Source organism: Kryptolebias marmoratus, linkage group LG9, assembly GCF_001649575.2.
Source record: "Kryptolebias marmoratus isolate JLee-2015 linkage group LG9, ASM164957v2, whole genome shotgun sequence".
NCBI classification, from domain to species: Eukaryota; Metazoa; Chordata; class Actinopteri; order Cyprinodontiformes; family Rivulidae; genus Kryptolebias; species Kryptolebias marmoratus.
In genome coordinates, this window is record NC_051438.1 from 7,819,055 (window position 1) to 7,841,155 (window position 22,101).

Genomic DNA, 22,101 nt, shown 5'->3' on the forward strand with positions numbered 1-22,101 from the left:
ATCTTTCTTGCCTTGCTGCTGTGTGTTCAAATATGCAGTTTTTTCCAGTATGTTCAGTTTTGATTAGTTTTTTTGAGGCTTTAGAAATGTGTCACGTTACACTGTGATTGACCATGTCTGTTAGAGAGTTGGGAGAGTGTGTTTGGTGGGACTTTCACATCAAGGGTACAGCCCCATATCCCTAGTCACAGCCTCTGGCTACACCCAAGAAAAAAAATGTACATTTTGGCTTCAGTTCTGAACAACAGGAGAAGGCTGGTACGTGTTATCCATCTTTATTAATATCCATGGTGCCAACACTCAGCAGACTGATATATTCGCAGCCTCAGCACCATCAGCACCATCAGCATATACAAAGGTCTATCTACACTCAGCACACATACATTCAAGTAGCAACAAGGAGAATGTTGGGTTGGGAAAACAGCAATAGACTAAACAAAAGGCAAAAATGGAGAAGTTTAGCATTAACTAACGTACATGCCGAGATGTTTAATAAATCCTGAAAAACAATAATAAAAAAAAAGCTGGCACTTATTTGGCTTGCCATTATCCTAGCCTGGTCGAAGACTTTTGCCTTTCTTCAAAGTCTGTGCTCTGACTGATAAGGTATAAAACTGTTGACTATCCCTTTAAGTCTGACAGGACTGACAATCTAACGGCTAGTCATAACACAAGTAGGAATAAAGTGGATTGCTGCCTTTCTTAAAACAACTTGAGTCTCACAATTCCATTGCGGTTCACGTAAACGCCATTTTATAAACCTTTACGTCATCATTAATTTTACATTATACGTTTTTTTTTTGCATTAAACTATATGGTTATTCCTGAGTGTACAAGCAGCTAGCTGTAACACGTCCTGGGCAGCGTGGGGCACGTTTGCATATGGGTTTTTTTTTTTTTTAGCAAAAACACTCCTCGAATTTGTTGGTAAGTATACAATTTTCCTTCAACTGTTCAACCCACTCATTAAAAGAATGACCATCTGGTTAAGACTTGCAGTGAATGAAGGTTTTCTCACTTCCAGGTCCTGCAGCTGAAAAACCCTCTAATGAAACAAGGGCTTCAGGTACAGAGATGTGTGCTGCTTATAACGCTGCTATTCGAGGATCTTTAAATGGCTTCATTTTTTTAAACTAGGCCAATGGCTCAAGGTGAACGGGGATGCACCTCGTCTGTCAGTAAAGCTGCGCTCACCCATGACCATAGTATTCACTTTATAATCCTTTCAAAATAAACTACAGTGTAAAGGGTAGGATGAAAGGATTTGCGTGAATCGTTGTGAAGTTTAGAAAAATCAAATCTGCTTTAGAAGTGGGTTTGTGGACTGTACCGACAAACTACTAATGATTTGTCCAAGCAGCTTTCTTCCAAAATAGATCCTAAAACAACTACAATCCTCAAAATGTTGCATCGTATCATGTACATTTTATGCAAACATCATTAAATATAAACTTTTACATTACCATCAGTTTTGCATTACACGATTATTCCGGCAGCGCTGAAAATGCTACTTCTGGCTGCTGCCGCTGCCATATGTGAGTGCAACTAAACGCGTAATTCTGTGTACATAACATGTTCAGAAACTGGCAGCAATATAAAGGCCTTTGGAAGAGTGTTTGCCCAAACCGCTATGGCTTTTCTTTAATATTTAAAGTGTTTGTCAGACGTGAACTCTACTTCTCTAGAGCGAGGTCATTTAAAGAGTTGCAACTACGGCAGGTGAGATGTTTATTGTCCATAACTTTAACACAAAACCCCATTTCAAAATAGCCGAACTATCCATTTTAGTCAACTCAGGAGGATTTGGTGGTCGAATGTGACTCTTGTTGTCTGATCGACCCAACAGGCCCCGTGACTGAGGTGAAGACTGACATCTATGTGACAAGTTTTGGGCCCGTTTCAGACGTTGAAATGGTTTGTACTCACCCTCATGGCCTCATTATTTTAACTCTTTCAGTTTGTACTCAACTTTTCTTCTGGTGTACTCATTGATCGTACACTGGCTGTCTTGTTTTCTAGAATGAAAAAAGGGTCACTAATGCAAAATATCCTGTTTGGTCAGCATCTGTGTCAAACCATTTGGTTTCAAACGATCTCCTCAAGCTTGTTTTGTTTTGTTATTCATCTGTCTCCCCGTCATTCAGGAGTACACGATGGACGTGTTCTTTCGCCAGACGTGGGTGGACCGCAGGCTGATGTACGAAGGCCCAGTCGAGATTCTCAGACTGAACAACCTGATGGTGACCAAAGTCTGGACGCCAGACACTTTCTTCAGGAACGGCAAGAGGTCGGTCGCTCACAACATGACGGCCCCCAACAAGCTCTTCCGGATCATGAAGAACGGCACCATCCTTTACACCATGAGGTACGAACTGATTGTTGCTGACATCACAGTCGAACCTCCAGCCCAACGACTCCCGACACTTTCAAAAAACTTTGTCTGCAAAGGATTAGAGATGTCTCGCGCAATCCATATTTTACTTTTCCTACTTATTTGGGATCTGAAAAGTGACAGATTTTGTTTGTTATATAGCATTAAAGGAGATTTAGAGAGAAAGGAAGCCCAGACTCTCAGTGTAAACAGCAGTGAGCTGTCTGGCGGAAACGCAGATGCCACACGTTTAAAGTTATGAAAGCAGTCCAAAATCTTTGCCTTTTTATGCAAAATAATAAAATTTGTAAATTTGATTGTTTCTCTGTTCTGTATCAGGCTGACTATCAGTGCCGAGTGTCCCATGAAGCTGGTGGATTTCCCCATGGATGGACACGCGTGTCCCCTCAAGTTTGGAAGCTGTAAGTCCACGGCCGAGACAGAACGGGTCCTCTAAAAACTTTATTTGTCCGCGAGAATAAAAAGCTTCTTACATCAGCTCAAAATAGGGGGATAAACAAATGAACCAACATCATTAACAATAATAATATTTGTACAAATCTGAGTGTACAGTTTGGAGAAACTGTACTAAACTTTTATAGATATTTTACTCACACAGTTCAGATGTCCATTGTTTATGAGATTTGTAGTTAATTCTTTATTACTTTATACCTTCATCCTGATTGGGATACCAGATGAAATTTAGTCCGTGTGGATAAATCGTTCCCATACCAGATGTTTTACATAGACAGCGTTTGACATTAAATCAGACCAAACCTGTCTTTTTTAAGTAAATTAGGATTCCCTGATTGATTTTTATTTGCAAAATGTCCAAATAATAAGAGATTTTTTTTTCTTTTACATGATGCCTTTAAACAATCTGATGATGAAGTCATGGCTTTAAAAGCTTTTGATTGGTTAGTTGACAACATCTGAGTTAATTGGAGGCACACCTGTGGATGGACTTTAAGGCCCACCTCAAACACTCTGCTTCTTTGTGTGACGTCATGGGGAATAAAATCAGCCAAGGTAGCAGGAAGAGAATCGTCGAGCTCCACAACTCCGGTTCATCCTTGGATACAATTTCTATATCCCTGAAGGCTCATCTGTTCAAACAATAATACACGAGTATCAACACCATGGGAATGTCCTACCATCATTCAGGAAGAAGGAGACGGGTTCTGTGTTTCCGAGATGAACATATTTTGGTGTAGGTTGACTATCAGTGCCGAGTGCTTCCTTGAAAAGTCCAAATCAATTTCTTCTCCTCCACCTGCCTTTATGGGTTGGAAAATAGCTCACTACAAGTCAGTACTAATGTCTTTTGCTAGCTCTGACTACTACGCTCTCTGACCAGCCAATCAAAGGACATAAAAATGCAGACCGCTAGATGGCCCCAGTGTTGCCAACTCAAAATCCGATTGGGTAAAGCGACAGTCTTGTTGCCATTTATTTTGAGCTACCATAGCCTGCTCTACTGATTCTAAAGGCCTAGAAGCAGATTTCTTGGATTAGAGCAACACATCCTTCCTTTCTTCAGCTGCTCCCTTTTGCAGGATTCGCCACAGCGAGCAAACTCACATAGAAGATTCGGCAATTGTTTTACACATTATGGCCTTTTTAAAGTTTGTTTTTAAATAGCATTTATATTCAAATGCATGTCACTGATTCTGATGACTGTTTCAGCCATTCAAAGAAGGCCTTGTCGGCCCTGACAGCCCACCACTGTCCAGTTGCAACTCAGAAAACCAAAAAGATTTGCTCATTTTTGTGCTAAGCGGCATCCAAGCTAACAACTGTCAGCAATAGAAAATTAATCTGCAATCTGTGCCTTCAACACTGACGCAACATGTTCACTGATAGAGGTAGAGCAGGTCAGGACTGTGTGACTGATTTAATGAGAAACAAACTGACAGAAGTGAAAATAATAGGTTTATCACTGCAGCTATTGCACCTTTTTAAAGCACGACTCAGCCATATTGGACTTTGAAGTCGGGGCTGGTTGAAGATTCCTTTGAGGGGTTTTCAGGTAGATTTTTCCGACTTGAAACTTCGACAAATGGAACGCACCGTTAACTTTCAAGTTGAAACTCTTGCCTGGCTTCCCAAACAGTTTCTTTCTCTGTTGTGCTTTTGTTGTCGTAGGTGCAAATGAAGTGGGATTTGTTTGCCGTTTAAAGCAATGAATTTTAAATAGCACAAACACAAAATACATACACGAAAAACACAGGAATTTGACCAAAATCCTACGCTAATCTTGTCATATAATTCTCTCCATTAATGAGATTTTGTAAAATGTTGTTTTTGTAACGTTTCACAAGTAATTTGAGAAACAGCAGTTTTTTTTTTTTTACACAACTTATTCACAAAGTCTGTTGTAAAGCTGGTAATTGTACAAATCTTAAAAAAAAAGCTTGATCAAGTGACTTGTTTTTTTTTTTACAACTGTAACAGAGTCTTGACTGAAAAGCACTAAAGAGCCGAACACAGCGTGACTAAACGCTGGCACCAAATAATGAAATGTTTCACTCTTCATTGTGAACATTGAAGCCCTAACTCAGCATCTGTGTTTATAGCGGGCCTTGTGGTCAGCAGAAATGACTCAGATTCAGGGGGCTCTTCAATAGAGGAGCTTAGTCTTATCAGACAAGAGCTGCGATTTGAAGATTAAAACGGCAAGAAAAGGGGAAGAAGACTTGTCTTTTTTTTTTTTTACACCCGCCCAATCTGCTGTCAGTTACCTAGTGTGGTGACATTGCAGAGGACAAATTCACATTTCTCGGCTATTGTCATCCCCCCCCTTTCCTTTCACCATCCCGCTCTGCTGCTGCTGCCAGCCTCCGGTCAGGAGGAAGCGACCGTGAATCTGAGGTGGCCTGAAGCGAAGGAAAGGTCAGAATCCCTTCCTCTGCCTCAGGACAGCGCAGACCTATGCAGCTTTTCCTTCCCTGGCTGGTGTGTGCGTGCGTGTGAGCTAATTTTCTCGCTGCCTGCCTTGCCTTCAGTTTTTCTCCATCATCCCGTCTCTCTCTCTCCCCCCACCTCTCGGCCGTCTTTTCTACTTCTCCATCTGGACTTGTGCACGCAGGCACTGCGTTCCACTCCATGACACACCAGAGTCATTTCATTTGGCAGAACAGTTGGTATCCCGCCGATGTGGGGTCCCACAGGGAGTGGCAGGGAGAGACAACAGCTATTTTGTTGTGCACACACAGACCGGTCAATGGCCGGTATGCACGCAGCAAAAACACGCTAACAGGAGCAAATAGGAGAGCTTCTCTTTAACTTTGATGGCTCCTTAACCCAGACACAGGGGGTGCAGTAAGACACGGCTGCCTTTTCGTTGACACAAAACAAATGCATGCACACGTTCTTTTAGAAACATTTGGTCCAACAAAAGAAGAATCAGCAGAAAAATGACTGTTCCACAACTGACAACAGATTGCCTTAACCCAACCAGTCAAGACTGGTAGAGGAATTTAAAAGTAAAAAATTCAAAATAAAATGGCAGGAAGCTGCTTAAATTTTAGACTTTTTTGAATACAAGCGGCAATATTTTCATGACACATAGTTTTCCCCACAGCTTTGAAACATGTAATTGTAACACCAAAGAGGAGTCTTGATCCATATTTAGTTGCAAATTACAGTCCCAGTATCAAATTTTAACAAATTTTGGGAAGATTTTTAGAAAAGGTTTTGTATCAGCAATTGCACAGTACATGCTCTGTTATGAGATTGCATTATTAAACCACAGCAAAAACAATCTATAGCTTGTCCGTCCATTTATCCATCCATCCATCCATCCATCCATCCATCCATTTCCACTTATCTGAGGACGGGTTGCGGGGGCAGAACCACAAAACGAGAAGCTCAGACATAGATATTAGGTGCAGTAAAGGTGTAAGTGTAATAGAAATATCTTACAGAAAAATTGGCAAAAAACTCTAAAAAACTAGATGAAATGCCAATGTTCCTTCTTATTTTACAACTTTGCATGGCTAAAATTTGGGAAAGTATAATTAACTAAAATCATAATTTGATATGGGAGAAAATGATCAAAACCATTTAAAAACTCAGTTTTACACTAATTATGTGGAAAGGTTTGCACCCATAAACAATTAAAGGTGTCTGTTTCTCTCAGTTAAAGACTAAACATAAACACAAACACAGAAGTAAGCATCAAAGATCTTTTTTTTTTAATATTTCCACACCTTTTAAATACTGCATTATTTATTATATACAGTGATTGACTCGTGTCTATATGGCTTCCCTGTTTGCCCACAGATGCCTATCCTAAAACAGAGATGATCTATACTTGGACCAAAGGGCCTCAGCATTCGGTGGAGGTCCCTCCTGAGTCCTCCAGCCTCGTTCAGTACGATCTCATCGGTCAGACGGTCTCCAGTGAGACGATTAAATCCATTACAGGTGAGTTTTTTTTCACCAAAACAATGATTCTTTGCTAGAGAAACAGCTACAAGAACGAATGAGATGAACTTAGTTGGTCTTTTACTGATTTGGTGGGAGTGCAAACACTAATGTAACACAAAACATGAACATTTTCTTTAGATCTGCACTGAGTTTTCAACACAAATAATCGGGGTAATATTATACGGATGCAGCCTCAGTTCTAATATTGGAAGGATTTGGCGCTTCCACACTTGCACAAACATGACAGACTGTCTGTTGAAGCATGACTAGCACACAGCAGCAGCCCCGTGAAGTAAACATCATGCATTGAGTCATTTCATAGGGCCAACTGGTTTGTCTAAAAACCGAAGGATTCAAAAATCAAATTAGTTTTGCAGCAGAAAAACAGCAAGCACAGCGAGCCTATATTAGACTAAAAATAGACAAAATTCAGAAGCTGTCATAGTGCATGAAGACCTAATCAAAAGTAACATCTGTCTTTTACTGTATTAAAATAAATCTGCCAGCTGGCAACTTTGAATTATTTGTTTATTCATGCTCCTTTTTTCCCTGCTGACCCTCCAGGTGAATACGTGGTGATGACGGTTCACTTCCACTTGAAACGTAAAATGGGTTACTTCATGATTCAGACGTATATCCCCTGCATAATGACAGTAATCCTCTCTCAAGTGTCCTTCTGGATAAATAAGGAATCGGTCCCGGCACGGACAGTTTTTGGTACGTAGACTTTACACACTCCCACATCTTACACAACAGTTTTTCCTCCTCCCTGTCCACACATATGATTTCTAACAAATATTGAAGGAACGAGCTGCACAATCTTTGTTCCTGTTCACATACTAAACGCAGTCACAATACAGTGCTTTATTGTGATCACAAGCTAATGTTGAGGCTAAAATTCCAAATGAAACTGAACTGATTAAAGTCAAGATAACTTGGGGAAATATAAGAATTATTGCTGATATACTCAGGGAGAGATCCTGACTGCAAATATGTCCAATACTGGAAAAGCTTTCCCAATAATCAGATGTCAAGAATAAGTTTTTCTGCAGCTGTCAGTCTTTGAGTCCTTTGTTTAATTATAAAGTAAAAAAAAGACACTGCAGTTTGTAATCTGAGCAACTGTCTGAAACAAAGAATTTGTTGGTAGATTAAAGGAGGAATGTGTGGAATTTAATGACATCTAGAGGCAAAACTGCAAATTGCAACCAACTGACAAACCCCTACCTCAACCAACCAAAAGGAAAACTGTGAGTCACTAAATGAGCTCAAAGCTGAACTGAAGTGTTTAGAAGTCTACATCAGTTGAAAGAAAATCATAAAATAGGGTTGTTGTAAAAAAAAAAAAATATATATATATATATTTTTATTGAGGAAACCATTCAGGTGTATTCGGCTTTTTCTGTGACCCCCCTAATCCCCCGCCCCCCGATGCGTGACGTCCACATAGCCAGTGAGGTTCACAGTTTTCAGCCATTCATCAGTGAGTGGATGAATACCAGTCCAATATAGTTCAGTTTGTTGGAATTAATTGTTCGTACCGGCCAGAAAATACCACTGTAGTTTAATTTTTTGGCTTCCTGAAAGATAAAATCCTTCCTCAGATTTGGATCCATGAGCTCCGATGTGTGAATTACTACCAGAAGTCGGGTTCGGATCACTTCAAAGAGAAGCACCGCTCTGACCCTCGTTACTGTGGTGGACTGGCTTCATGGCAAAAAAACAGGATCTTTTGCCAGCAGCAGTTCTAACTATTTTTAATTTTAAAAGAAAGGCAAATGGAGAGGAGGACATCTCCACAGAGAAGGAGACGAGAAACAGGAAGTTTTACTTCAACTGTGACGTGAACACGCGCTGTCAATAAAAAGTCTGAGCTGCTTACAGGCCGACTGCCTGAGATCAGTTTGTGATTCAGAGCAGTTTGTTAGTGAGGAAAAAATATAAACAATCCATGTGTGATTAAACAAATGTCAGTCTGAACCTGCTGTTGATTAGTTTACTCTGGTGTGAGAGTTCAGAAACGCTTCTCTGAAGCGCGCTCACTTTTTTTACGAGTTTGCATCCAGTTAGAGTCAAATTAGCACTGGGTTAGCATTGAGTTAGCAACGTTAGCTCTCTCCTGTCATCTTTATGTTGATTTGCAGTGTCTTATACTGGTGTCACAACCCCACTCGGTCTTTATGCACGTTCCTTTGTCAACCATGACAGTCCTGGTGATCATCAGAATCTGAATCTGAAGAGTTTTTCTCTGACCAAGCTTGTCGGTTCAGGTTCATGCTGGTATGGTTGCATATCCATTACTCCTGCAAAGTCTTCTGGCATTCCTTCGTGTTTAAAGAAGGCTTCTTCTTCCATTTCCACTAGTAAACAACCAGACAGTAGTTCTTGGCCGGTTGGGGCACAGCTCATTTAACGAACCCAGGACCGCATTTCCGCCCCACAAATCACCCACTTCGGAAATTATTGACTAAAATGCAAAAAACAGTTTATTTAACTTTTAGGTCAGAAAAATGGGTCCCTGGAATGTTGTGTGGATGTGTTTGACTAAATGAAATGTCAATATTTTGAGATTTGATTTCAGTTCAGCTTTAATGCTCTGTCAGAGATTCCATTCAGAGGCATTCTTTGATTTTTTTGGTCCCAGTAAATGTTGTTCTTATTTCAGTTTATATATCTGAAATAATGTAGGCATCTTCTCCAACAAGCTTCAAGCCTGACTATTTTATTTAGTGCTTTCTTTGTGTTGAGCTGGGCTTTAGCTTTGGTTTTGTGTGAAATAGTTCTGTTCTGTATCATCACTTCTGGTTTCATTTAGTGGAATTCGTTTTTTGTGAGTCATCACGTCCTGCTGAGATAACCTCTAGCTAAAAAATATAAACAGTGCGAAGAAAGGGCAGTTTCTTAAATGACCTCGTAAGGCTGGTTCAGTTCATACTGACCTCCATATGTGTTAACATGTGTTTTGCTCTCTTACTTATTATTTGTTTAATGCTCATGTGACAGCTGTTTAAAAGTAAGTGTTATAAAATGTGGTTGCTAATAAATGTGTTCAGTATGTTTGTATGTCTCAGCTTTCTGTCAGGTTTATTCCCTTCATGTCGCCTTTGCTTCTTTGGACCCAGTTCAGTTTTGCCTAAAAGATCAAGTCAAGGCTTCCCCCTTAAATATTATAAAGGGCTTGCTGGCAACCTACAGGACTGATTAAACTCAATGCAACATCACCTGCACCCATTCAGGTTCTTATCATACAAAGTGGGATTTTGCCAGGTTGAAACAGTGGAGCAGTGGTTAGCGCTGTCGCCACGCAGCAAAAAGGTCGCAGGCTCACCTCCCGGCCTTTCTGGGTGGAGTTTGCATGTTCTCCCTGTACACACGTGGGTTTTCTGCGGTACTCTGGTTTCCTCTCACAGACCATGTTAAGTTCATTAAATTGTCCCGTGGTGTGAGTGAGAGTGTGAATGATAGTCTCGTTTGTCTTTATATCGCCCTGCGATGGACTTACGACCTGTCCAGGGTGTCCCCTGTCCCACATGGTGACTGCTGGAGATAGACACCAGCTCCCCTGCGACTCAGAAAGAAAAAAAGTGGGTAAAGAAAATGGATGGATGGGATTTTGCTGTTGTCTTTGTAGTTTGTGTAACAAGTCTGTTTGCTGAGTAAAAAAAGAGGTGATGTTGCACGACCCTCAGTAGAAATGCATGCCGATGATGCACAGGATATTAAAGCACCAACAGATTAGTCCATTTTTGCAGCAGCCAGCATATCTGAGAGTCCAGCTGCATTGCCTCGAACATCCAGCATGACAGAAGCGTCACAGCAGCAAAGCCATTGTTGCATCAGTCGAGTCTCAGAGGCAGCGGATTTCTGCTGTTATCCTCGGCGCTTGAAAGTGTGTGTGTTTGTGTTAGTTTGGGGTGGCATATGGGAAGAGGCTTGTCAGTATTTGGATTTCCTTCCCAGTTGTCAGAGTGCGTTTTGACTTCTTGCCTCGATGACTCAATCTCAGTGACCCGTTTTGAGGGTGAATAAAGTTTGTCAGGAAGAGAAATAGAAGTAGAAAAAGGATTTTGGAGGGAGCTCCTTCACCTAAGAAAAATAAAAAAGCAGCTTTTAAAATATTGATTTAGAGTGGATTTTTTTTAATATGCTTCATAAATGCTTTTCTTCTTGGGTCAGCTGCATAGAAAACCGTGGCTGTACTGGACTAGCAATTAGCTTAGCTTAGCTTAGCAGTAAAGCTAGCTTGACTGTTCTATTTTTTGTACTACTGTAATTAATGCTAAATAAACACAGTTTATTCTCTCATTTGAACAACATAAATACAATTCTAACATTGCACTCTGATACTTTGTGTAAATGTACTTTGTGAATGAAAAACACTTGCTTCTTGTAGCTTTTAAGCTAAACTAAGCTAACAAGCAGTTTATATGATAAATCCAGTATAGTTAGTTAATTTCACATACTGTTTGTGCCATTTGTGTCAGAGTCAGTGGAATGTTTTTGCTGATGCTTTTATATCTAGTAGATGGTGCCCAAGTTCGGGTTTACTTTGAAAACATCTGTACATTAAATGTGTAGGCTAATTTCCTCTGTCTGCACCCCTTTAGCTGCAGTTCACCTGTCAATGTCAGCCAGTAGCTTTTGACTGACAGGTAATTATATGGCGGTCACGTCTGGGCACAGATGAAGTGCATTTATATTGCACAAGGACTCTGCAGAACAGATTGTTCCCTATGTACCTCTAAAGGCGATTTTAGCAAAATCACATTATTGCGATCGGTTAAAAATACCAAGGGCGAGTGATGATTTCGGGGCTAATGTGACCCTTTGTTATTGCGAGATCTAAAGCACACAAACCCTTGCTTGGTGGCCTGTTGTGTTTTGTTGTGGTGGTCTATGCTCTATGATGTACAACGTCCATTTTCTTTTACTATTTCTACATTTGGATAGTAACAAGCATTGGTGATGTAGAATGAGAGATAGATAGTAGTTTAGGCACCTTTCAGGAGACAGTGCATCTTTTGAGCCCCATTTTTAAAAGTTTTACATTTAATCTCCGTTCAGTTTCACACCTAGCTGCTCTTCCTCCATGCATGTCGCTAAAACATCTCTCATGTGGACCGGGCCAACAAGGAGAGAGATGAGTGATTTGCATGTGCGCTCTGAAGGCTCAAATATGATATCTACGTCCAGGTTCTGCCACCTAAAGAACTATAGCTCTTGTGGAGTATTCCTGGTCAACAGTGTCAAATACCAAATGTGGTTCAAAGAAGAAAAGCTGGTGCCAAGTGTTGGTGCATGTAGGTCTTGTGTTGTCTGACTCAACAGGAGCAGTATTGTAGCTAAAATGGCTGAAAATGTTGATGGAAAATGATTGAAAACAACAGTTTGCTTTGTTAGGGTCCCCATGCAGACTCGCATCCACTGCCAACAGTGCATAAAAAGGGGATGTGAGCATCAGAATTTTAATACGTAGCAATGAAAAAAGGTGGTTTTCTTTTTATTATGTGAACAGCCGGGCCTGCGTACATTGTTTCCCTCTGGAGGATGAGACAGCAGGATCCAATATGGGAGGAAAACTAACCGACAAGGTCAGCGTGAGGCACCGGGAAGTGTTCTGCTGTTAACTTTGGGTCCCCCCATTCGTGCGACTGTTACTGTGACACGCACCAGCTACTTAAACATTTTTGCTGACAAAGTAAACCCCTTGATGGAAACAGTGTTCCCTGGTGGCAGTGGCCTCTTTCAGCAGAACAACTCGTCCCTGGAACGCCACAGAAATGGAGAAGCACAATGAGTTTGAGGGGTGCTGAATGAGACCCAGATCTGCTGGATGCTGGACAAAAACGTTAAATCTATCGGGACTCAACCTCACAGTTTACCGGACTGAAAGAATCTGCCAAGGACAGCTCGGTGCCATGCAGCACAGCAGACTTTCAGAGCCCTTAAAGAATTCATGCCTTGACACATCAGAGGCAGCAAAATGATTGCTTGCTCATTATCACACAGGCAGCCATGGTGTTGGGGCTGATCGATGTTTGATAATGAACAGAATGGCAGATTTTGCAGTTCTTCTAAGCTATACAGAAAGCTGCAATGCTGCATTGTTTGTATTGATTAGTTTTATTTGGCTAAAAATATCTGTACGTAAACTCATAGTCGTAGGAGTTGATGGAAAAATGTGAGCTAGAATGTCAGGTAAAAAGAGACAGCTGTAAGAAAATCTCTAACATTACTTCATACCTGCTGTGTAAACAGGCCACGGTCCGCCAACATGCATGGTTTAACAAAGTGGCAACACAAAGAGTCCAATAAAGGAAGAATAAGTGCTACATTCCTTTTTGTACGTTTCATATAGCAGAGAGGAATGTATGCTTCATTAGCCCTCTGCATTTAGTTAATGAAATATGCAGATGAGACCAACATTACATGCATGGGTTATTGAACACTTCTTGTTCTTTATTCAGATTAATACTGTGTTATGTTGGAGTACGTGTCCATTGGAGGGAAAGCTGCACTTTCCACAGACACAATATAGCAACATTTATGAAACCTTTAGAATTTTCTGTGTATCATGGCAGTGATATGCATTACTGAATGTTTAACTCTCCTAACAAAAAGACAAAGACTAACATGTTTATGTCATCTGCTTACAGCCCTAACAGAAAGCCGTTTGAGCCAACTTCCTGTTTGTTTCAGCCTGACCTGTCGGATATATTTGTTCCCTTCCTGTTCTCTCACTCTAAGGCATCACCACCGTCCTGACCATGACGACACTCAGTATCAGCGCTCGCCACTCTCTCCCCAAGGTCTCGTACGCAACCGCGATGGACTGGTTCATCGCCGTCTGCTTCGCCTTTGTCTTTTCTGCCCTCATCGAGTTTGCTGCTGTCAACTACTTCACCAACGCACAGATTGAGCGGGCCAAAACGAAGCCAGCCAAATGTCCCCCCGTGCCCCAAACCACGCCCGTCAAGGTGAAGGACGCAGAAGAAATGCTGCAGGTGAGTTTTTTTGTTTTTTGTTTTTTTATTTTACCCCCAAATTGCCTCTTTAATCTGATGACACTCGGAGCCCAAGAAGCACTAACACAGCTTATGATTTCATGGGCTGGGCCTGCTTTGGATTTGTCAGCTTTGCTCCTGCACAGATTCAACTGCATAAAGAAAACTAGAAGATTTTTCAGGAAATGTTGATGGGTGACAATGCGGCTACTGCCTGAAATTCCAACATACATCATGTCCTCTAAAAGCCTGATAGTAATTTAGGTTAGTAAACTAAATTTTGTTAATCTAAGCCACGTTTTCATGAATAAACTGCATAAGAAGTGCAAAGAGATTAAAATAGAAATGTTAAAGATGCTGCTAGTTGTTCATTATGGCCACCATGGTAACCATACACCTGCCTCTATTACTCCCAGACAGCACTCTCAATAAGACAGGCAAACAAAAACACAAAGAATAATTTCTGCCCCAGTACTCCTGAGCTGTAAGTGGCAGAAGCATCTGGTCATCACATGCTAATATTTATGTGTCCACAATAGGGATGAACGAGTCTCGCTAAACTGAGAATCACGATTTTTGCGAGTGTGAATGAGATCACTATTTTCGTACACTAAGCCAAGTAATAGTTAACACGATTTTGTCGAGAACGGCAGCCTGTCATCACGTTGAGATTTCAGGAAGGCCTAACAGGTTATAATGTTTCACCTGAGCTGAAACCTCTCTGACTTGTGTCTCACCTGACAGAGGAGAAACATGCTCCATAGATGCTGTCATGTTGACAGTGTTGTTGTTTTTTTTTCTTTTGTGCGTCTTTAGTCAGACTAAGATGATGTTCACGCCACAGGAAAAAGTGGCCCAGATTTGATGTTTTTTTGGTGTTTTTTTTTGGCCATATGTGACCCATATCAGTTATTTATGTGACAGTTTGAATGTGACAAATCAGATTTTTTTTTTTTGCAGTTCACCTTCAGATGTGGTATTAAATCAGATACATGTCTGATGCTTCTCAAAACAACCTCAATCTGAACGCTCATTTCATCTAACTTTTACACCAAATGCTGACATTATTGACTCCGTCATCATGCAGTTTAAAGCTTGGACCTCCACACGCTCCAGTTTTGAACTGAAATCCCCGGATGGGTAGCAAAACATCAAGTCTAGTTGTTTTTTTAAAAATATTTTGGCTTCGCCATGCCCAGGATGACTACACCAGGGGTGTCCAATCCTGGTCCTCAAGGGCCACTATCCTGCATATTTTCCTTGTTTCTCTGCTCCAACACACCTGATTCAGAGGTTAAAAAAGCTCTTCATGATCTGCAGAAGCCTGTTAATCAACCATTGATTCCAATCAGGTGTGTTAGAGCAGAGAAACAAGGAAAACATGCAGGATGGTGGCCCTCCAGGACCAGGATTGGCCACCCCTGATCTACACCAATGTATGACACCGACGTTGGTGTGGGATGGTACCAATACTAGCTCAGGGGGATTTTAAGTTTCTCTCCTCCACAGTACATAAAGTGAAGTGCAATTCTGCGCTGGAATAGGTGGAAAGCGGCACGATCAAATGTAAACACTAGACGAAACTAGCATGCTGACATATGTAGCATCCACATTTAGTCCCATAAACACAGTGTGCTCCATGTGACGTCATGTCTTCTTCTGAGCATGCAGGTCACCTGTTTTATGCAGGCTGTATGACGAAGTAAAAAAGACCTTTTGATGGGAAAACTCTGAGCTCACAAACAGTAGAAGTCGGTGAGAGTTTGGATGTCCTCACACTGCACACCGTGGGTATTTGAGAAATAATCCACAAGTCCCACAGCCGTGAGAGACACACTGGGTGAAAGAAGACAAAAATGCCTAGAGCACAGTTTAATGCTTAAGCTGTATAAGAAGCATAAAGACTGTAAGGGTGAGAAGGGTTTGTTTGTTTGCAAAGTTGCTGTAAGGTTTAGACAACTCTTACAGTCACATCACACTGTAAGTTAAACATTTTGGGGTAAAATCTTCAAAAACCTGGAAACTTAAACTGGGATTGTGTAAAAATGGTTAGATATGAAAATTCTACTTCTCTACATCGATGTTTGTCTGAGCTAGAGCTCCAAAGAAGACTGGGTTTTCTCACTCATTTTGCCAAAATAACATTAATGTATATATGGAAATCTTTCACATTTTCAGGATTTTTTTTGACACCATACAATGTACTGCTACCAACGCCATTCCCAATCAAACTGCACAGTCTAATGTGCTTTTTTCTTTTGCGCTGGACTTTACAAAACTGCAGGAATAGCAGACTATTCTGGAAACATTGAGACGTTGAGTAAAATGAACCAAAAGTGGAATGCAAAGATTTGCAAATCTTATGAACCCATATTTGGTTCACAAAGAACCAGATACATACCAAAGTGTTACAAATATTAGCATTTCAGTCAGCAAGAGAACTGGATGGAAAGGAGCACTTTAGAGTGGCTGAATCTTTCAGAAGATTACACAATCCCGTCCAGATTTTGTTCTGGACATCACTGCATGGGTTCAGGAGCATATCCACAAATCACTGTCTGTAAACACAGTTCACTGAACCATCCACAAATGCTGCTTATAGCTCTATCATTCAAAAAAGAAGCCAGATGTGAACACCATCCAGCAACATCACCATCTTCTCTGAGCCAAAGATTATTTAAAATGGACTGAGGCTAAGTGGAAGTCTAGACCTCTCACCAATTGGCGACATCTGGCACATCAAGAAACGAAAATATTCAGCAAAGACGACCCAGGACTGTAGAACAGCTAGAATCCTCCATCAGAGCAGAATGGGACAACGTTCCCTCTAAAACCTCCAGCAGCTGCTCTCCTCAGCTCCTAGATGTTTACAGACCGTTGTACACATCATGTTCCACTGTGAATCAAACATGAGTTTATGAGTTACAAATCATTGCATCCTCTATCAAATTACTTTTACACAACATGGAGGGGTGGGGTGGGGTTGGATTATTTCTGCAAATGCCTCAGTGCCGGCATCGCGCTCTCCCTGCTTGAAATACATCAACTCCCGAAAGGATAAGCTCCTTTGATGCTCGGCTGCATTACCACCCCGCCGCGGCGCCGCTGACTTTCCGTCTTAAGCTGGACTGAAATGGGCGCAATCCTTGTTAAGTGACATTTGCTCTGCGCTCCGTCATCCGCTTCCAGACGAAGGCCATCTGTGTCAGGGGGCGTCGGGGGGTGGCGGGGTGGGGTGGGGGCTGTATTCTGATCAATACGACAGAAGTCACATCAACTCTCACAAAGTTTTCAGACAGGAAATACAAGCAAGACTACGTCCCCTGCAAGACGCCTTCCAACATGAAGAAGGCGAACACTCACTTGGGAGATCCTTGACATTTCTTGTTTCAGTTCATGTCATTTTAACATTAGATACTTTTATGTGTCATATTTTTATGTTTAGGACAGTTTTTACTCTTAAACAAATGAGTTTTGAAGTGTAAAAACATAAACCAGACACATTTTCTGATACCAGAACCAAGACGAGCTCGCCACATTGGAAACATAAACTTTTCAGTGTCCAGAAATGTTGGGATGTTGTGTCACATGACCTCGTTTTTTGTTTTAAACAATATGAACAAAACAACTGAACTGAAAGTTGTTGAATGCAGAACCTAATACTTACTTTTAAGCTTTTAGGAACCAAAGAGGCTCGTTGTTGACCTTCTGAAACAAATTTACACCAAACTATAAAATATTGACATATTTAAAAGCTACTGTAACCAAGTGAAAGCTGACTGTAACAGCAAATATGACAGTAATAAAAACAAAGCATTACTTTCTGAGACGCTTCTTTTTTTTCTATCCATGGGTGTTTTGTATTTATAACTAAATGCACACTGTGATGTTTATTTTATCGTTGTCTGATAATTAACTGATTATCACAAATTTTTTGTATTTTGATCATATAAAGTTTTTGCTTGTTGTTTGTTTTCTTGCTTGTTAACGGCTTGAAAGCTCCTCTTTTTTAGGTTTACAAAGCACTAAGTTTTAATGTAGCTGAGAAACGTGTGGATATTATTTGTCTTTTAACAGTGCCATAGCACGCCCCTGTGTTGGCCTCTGACATGTGTGTTGATGATAACTAATGTGTTGCTTCACGTTTTGGATCTGAAGGATGTGGTGTTTGGGCTACAAAACGTGACAGTCAGAGATGTTTAAATAGGTTTCTGTGGAAACATTAAAAATAGTTAAAACCTTACCTGCTGTAGATATGTCTTTGAGCGACCTCAGATTGGATAACAGAGTTTAGTTTTGACAGGAATGACAAGCTAATGGCTAGTCTCAATGGGGCTGAGACAAAATGGGTTGCTGCTGCGCTTAAAACAACGCCGATCTTAATTTTTTTTTTTTTACAGCGGTTCATGAAACAGTTTTGTAGCCGTTGGTGTCACAGGGCCATGTTCTTTTATATTTAAGTCTTATATATTTGCAGCTGTTAGCTGTAGCACCTCCGGAGCAGCCGAGGGAACGTTCTAAGATTTCTGCAGGAACAACCATGTAACTTGAAACTGAGGGAAACGTTTCCAACATAGCTGTTGTTATGAACCGCGATGAGATCTCTGATATTGGAGTTGTTTTAAGACAGCAGCAGGCCACTTTGGTCTCAGACTAGCTGTTTGCTAAAAGTTAAACTCTGTTGCTCCAAACTGAGATTGTTCATAACAGGTAGGGTATTGATTGTGCATAACCTTTCAACAGAACCCAACCTAAAAAAAGATAAAAACTATGCTAAACTGTCAGGTTCATTTTTCATTTCAATCTAGTTCATGCTAAAGGAACTCAGGTTCTTGATGACTGCATTTTCAACAGTTTGTTTTTTACTTTTTCACAAAAGTAAAAATATAATTATTCTTTTCTCTGCCATCCTCTAGTTCTGAAAAAACATGGATAATAGATTACCGTGAAACGATAATTGATAAGCCAGTAAGTTGATAGTTTCGTCGTTTTGTTTCACTTTGCTCTTTCCCCACTCCTTTTTCTACAGCTCCCCACCCAACAAAAAATAAAAGAAAGTCCTTTTCTTTCAACTCTCTGTAATCCTCTCTACACGTGCAGAAATCCAGACCTTCACAGACCTGCACTTCACATTCACTGTTTTAAAAAAGAGTGTTCAGATTTATCAAATGACTCACTGAGAGTACCAGTTTTAAAGATGTTTGCTCAGCTGATCAAATTATTTCTCAGCTTACCAGAAAGCACAAAAGACTCTTACAAAACCTTCGCGTTGAAAAGGTTTCTTTGTCATTTACATAATGTCTCTCCTCGTCTTTTACAGCAAACGCCTGACACCAACGGTTCGCTGAGAAAGCGGCTGCATTACATCTCCCACCAGGAGCCGAGCGGTCAGCAGAGGGCCCAGTCCACCACCAACATTTCAGGACTGGGACGAGGGCGCCCGCTGAGGCCTTCAGCCGGCGGCGCCAACGGCAGCTCCTCCACCCTGTCCCGCTCCAGCCCCAAGTCCGAGAGCCTGCTCAGCGTGGCCTCCTCCTCCGCCCAGCTGGTGAAGGGCACGCCCCAGGCGGCGGCCTCCACGCCAGACGTGATGGCGGGGACGCCGCGCAGGCAGGACGCCAGCTCCTCGTCCCTGCAGCATCTGCTGGGGCCCAAGCTGGAGCGCCTTCAGATGATGGGGAACAAGCTGGAGCCCAAGCAGACGCCGTGCTCCCAGCCCACCGCTGCCGGCATGGGGGGAACCAGCAAAATAGACAAATACGCGCGAATCCTGTTCCCGGTATCCTTCGGGGCGTTCAACATGGTCTACTGGGTGGTCTACCTGTCGAAGGACACGATGGTGGCCAAAGATGGATAGACCTCTCGCCTAAATCGTGGGGAACACATAAGGAATACGAGCGTTTGCATTCGACAAGAAGAACACGTTGGTTCTTGCCAAGCAGAGGTTTCGTGAACAAGCCCAGAATGCATTTGTCTTTTTCACGTTAAGGTCCTGGGAGCGTAAGAATGGGAATACATCACCACAATGAGAATGATGTGACTCAGGATAAGAGCAGCTGCACGCCGGGACGCTCTTTATAAATCATATCGCCTCATCTGATTGGAAAGGTCTTCATCGGCTTCAGCTGCCTCGCAATCCCTGTTGGCCCGCAGCCAACACTGAGCGTGGGGATTTGATCGTTTTCCTATTTTTGTACCCTGCACCTGTCGACATGTTCGGCTGTGTGCGTTCACCCCGAACTGAACCGCACCAACGATGTATAACATAAATATATATTTAATAGGATAAACAGATTTATATTTATGGGTGGGGGTGGGGGGGGGGACTTGTTGCACTGGTATGTTGTGCTGGAGTGAAATGATCCGAGAGTACTTTGGGATTCTGGCGGTGTGGTCGGAGATTTGATGTGTTTGTCGGGCTAAAATTTGATCAGAGAGGTTCTTGACGAAGGCTTTAGTAGAGCTTTGGTCAGGACCGGATCAGCGGTGGAAAGCTTCTCTTGTACAGCACCTTCTTGTAAAAGCGTCTATTTTACGCGAGCTGGATTACCTAATCTGACAAAGCCAAGATGAGAACTGGGTATAAATCGGGAAGAAAGTAGGGAAGACGAGCTTGCAACAGTAGGACCTAAGCTTCTTTCAGGCAGTGATTGTGTAAGTGATTAAAAAAAAAGAGAGAGAGAGAAATCATAAGAGCAAAAACAGGAAGTGAAGACATCTGACACACTTTTGTACTCACATTTTTGGACTCCCGTGACATCATTTCACTGGACCGTTCGTGGAGTTGCCTCTCAGATGCGACTGTTGATCAAAAAATCTGTACCGCTCCCAGACATTTTTGCAGAAACCATAACGCCAAGCCCAGCAGCAGTTAGTTACCTCTTCGACTCCCGATACGACTTTTGTCTCTTGTAAATAGTTTCAAATCCAAAAAACATCCATGCGGAACCAGAACGTCGCCAAGCTCAAGTGACGTGAATCGTTAATAGTCTTTTGTTTCATTCTAACTGTGAGTACGTGGCAAAATTGTACATTCTTCTTTTTTTTTTTTAAAAAAAGTAAGATTTTAAGGAGTTAACCAAAAGTGTCAGAGGTAACCAAACTCATCTTTCAGCTTTTACCAACCTTAGAAGTTGACTAAATAAAACAGGAGTGTGACTTTTTCTTCCTCTTGTTTTCTTTCCTTAAATCAATAAAACGGCACATTTGTAGCGTTACTAAACATAAACGAACGTGAAAGGAAAATGCAAAAGAGTGCCATATAACGAGAGTAGGGATAAACTCTTGAAATGGTTATTAGGTTTGACCTTTCTGGGCTACTGTAGAAAGACGGCGCTACAATAATGAGGCATAATGTGGTCAGATTAAGATAAACCAAACAGAAGTCTGCACTGATGGGAACAGGAATAAGCTCCTGATGAGTTCAGCACCGCTGAAATTTAAAGGGAGTCATGAACAATTAATATCTTACCTGTTGTAGATGGGTCTTTGAACAATCTCAGTTTGGAGAAACAGATCTTAATTCTGATGGCTCCTACCGTTTAAAACCACTTTAATCTGGGGGGAAAAAAATGTCATTGTGGTTCATGTATTTTAAGATGCTTTGTCGGCAATCCCTGGTCCCCTCCCCCTGTTCTCCAAAAATAAGACCATCTTCCTGCAATTCACGCTTGTCACGACACAGGTGTGTTTTAGCGGCGTGAATAAATGCAGCACAACTCGCGTCAGCACGCTGTTTTCAAAATGTCAGCTGCAGCTTTCTGATTTAAAGGACTGTTTCCTGTTTTATATGTTTGTTTGTTTTTTTGAAAAAAAAAAAAGAAATTTGCAGTGAATTGAAGTTTCTCACCCTAAGTTGTGCAGCTAAAAAAAAAACCTCATATGGAAGAGAGGCTTCAGGTATAGAGACGTGTGCTGCTGCTAACTCTGTTAGCCGTTGGTCTTTATATTCCTTCATTTTCACCAGTTCATTGGATCAGCGTGCCAGGGGACGCACTTATCCAGCCAGTAAAGTGGAGCTCCCCCGTCACCAGAGTTTTACACTTTATAGTCCTTTAAAAACAAACTACGATGGCTGAAACACTCTGTTTTTGCTTTTTTTCCCCCAACACTATTTTATAAATCTTTGAAACTGACAATATTTTGGCATTCCACAGTTTTTTACATAAATCTTTTTGGCTACTTGCAAATGGAACTAGCACCCTGGGGTATGTCCAGCAGAAAAAAACCCAACATTTGTGTCGGAGTAGCGTGAAATTGATGAGGATGTAAAGATTTATACTGTAAAATAGTGTT

General features: G+C 41.4%; 1 protein-coding gene across 1 annotated transcript; it reads left to right on the forward strand.

The window, feature by feature from the left end:
• Window positions 1-1,152: 1,152 nt before the first annotated feature.
• Window positions 1,153-20,971, forward strand: gabra4 (gamma-aminobutyric acid type A receptor subunit alpha4). Its single transcript, XM_017437707.3, has 7 exons — window positions 1,153-1,914; window positions 2,145-2,365; window positions 2,711-2,793; window positions 6,656-6,799; window positions 7,367-7,519; window positions 13,550-13,806; window positions 19,127-20,971. The coding sequence occupies exons 1-7, from the start codon at window positions 1,912-1,914 to the stop codon at window positions 19,661-19,663; spliced, it is 1,398 nt and encodes a 465-aa protein (XP_017293196.1). The 5' UTR covers window positions 1,153-1,911; the 3' UTR covers window positions 19,664-20,971.
• Window positions 20,972-22,101: the final 1,130 nt, after the last annotated feature.

Bases quoted from the DNA above. Each gene is read 5' to 3' on its own strand.
- gabra4 (XM_017437707.3), top strand. The intron at 7,520-13,549 runs GTACGTAGACTT...TCTCACTCTAAG, and splicing joins CCCGGCACGGACAGTTTTTG to GCATCACCACCGTCCTGACC. The intron at 13,807-19,126 runs GTGAGTTTTTTT...CGTCTTTTACAG, and splicing joins ACGCAGAAGAAATGCTGCAG to CAAACGCCTGACACCAACGG.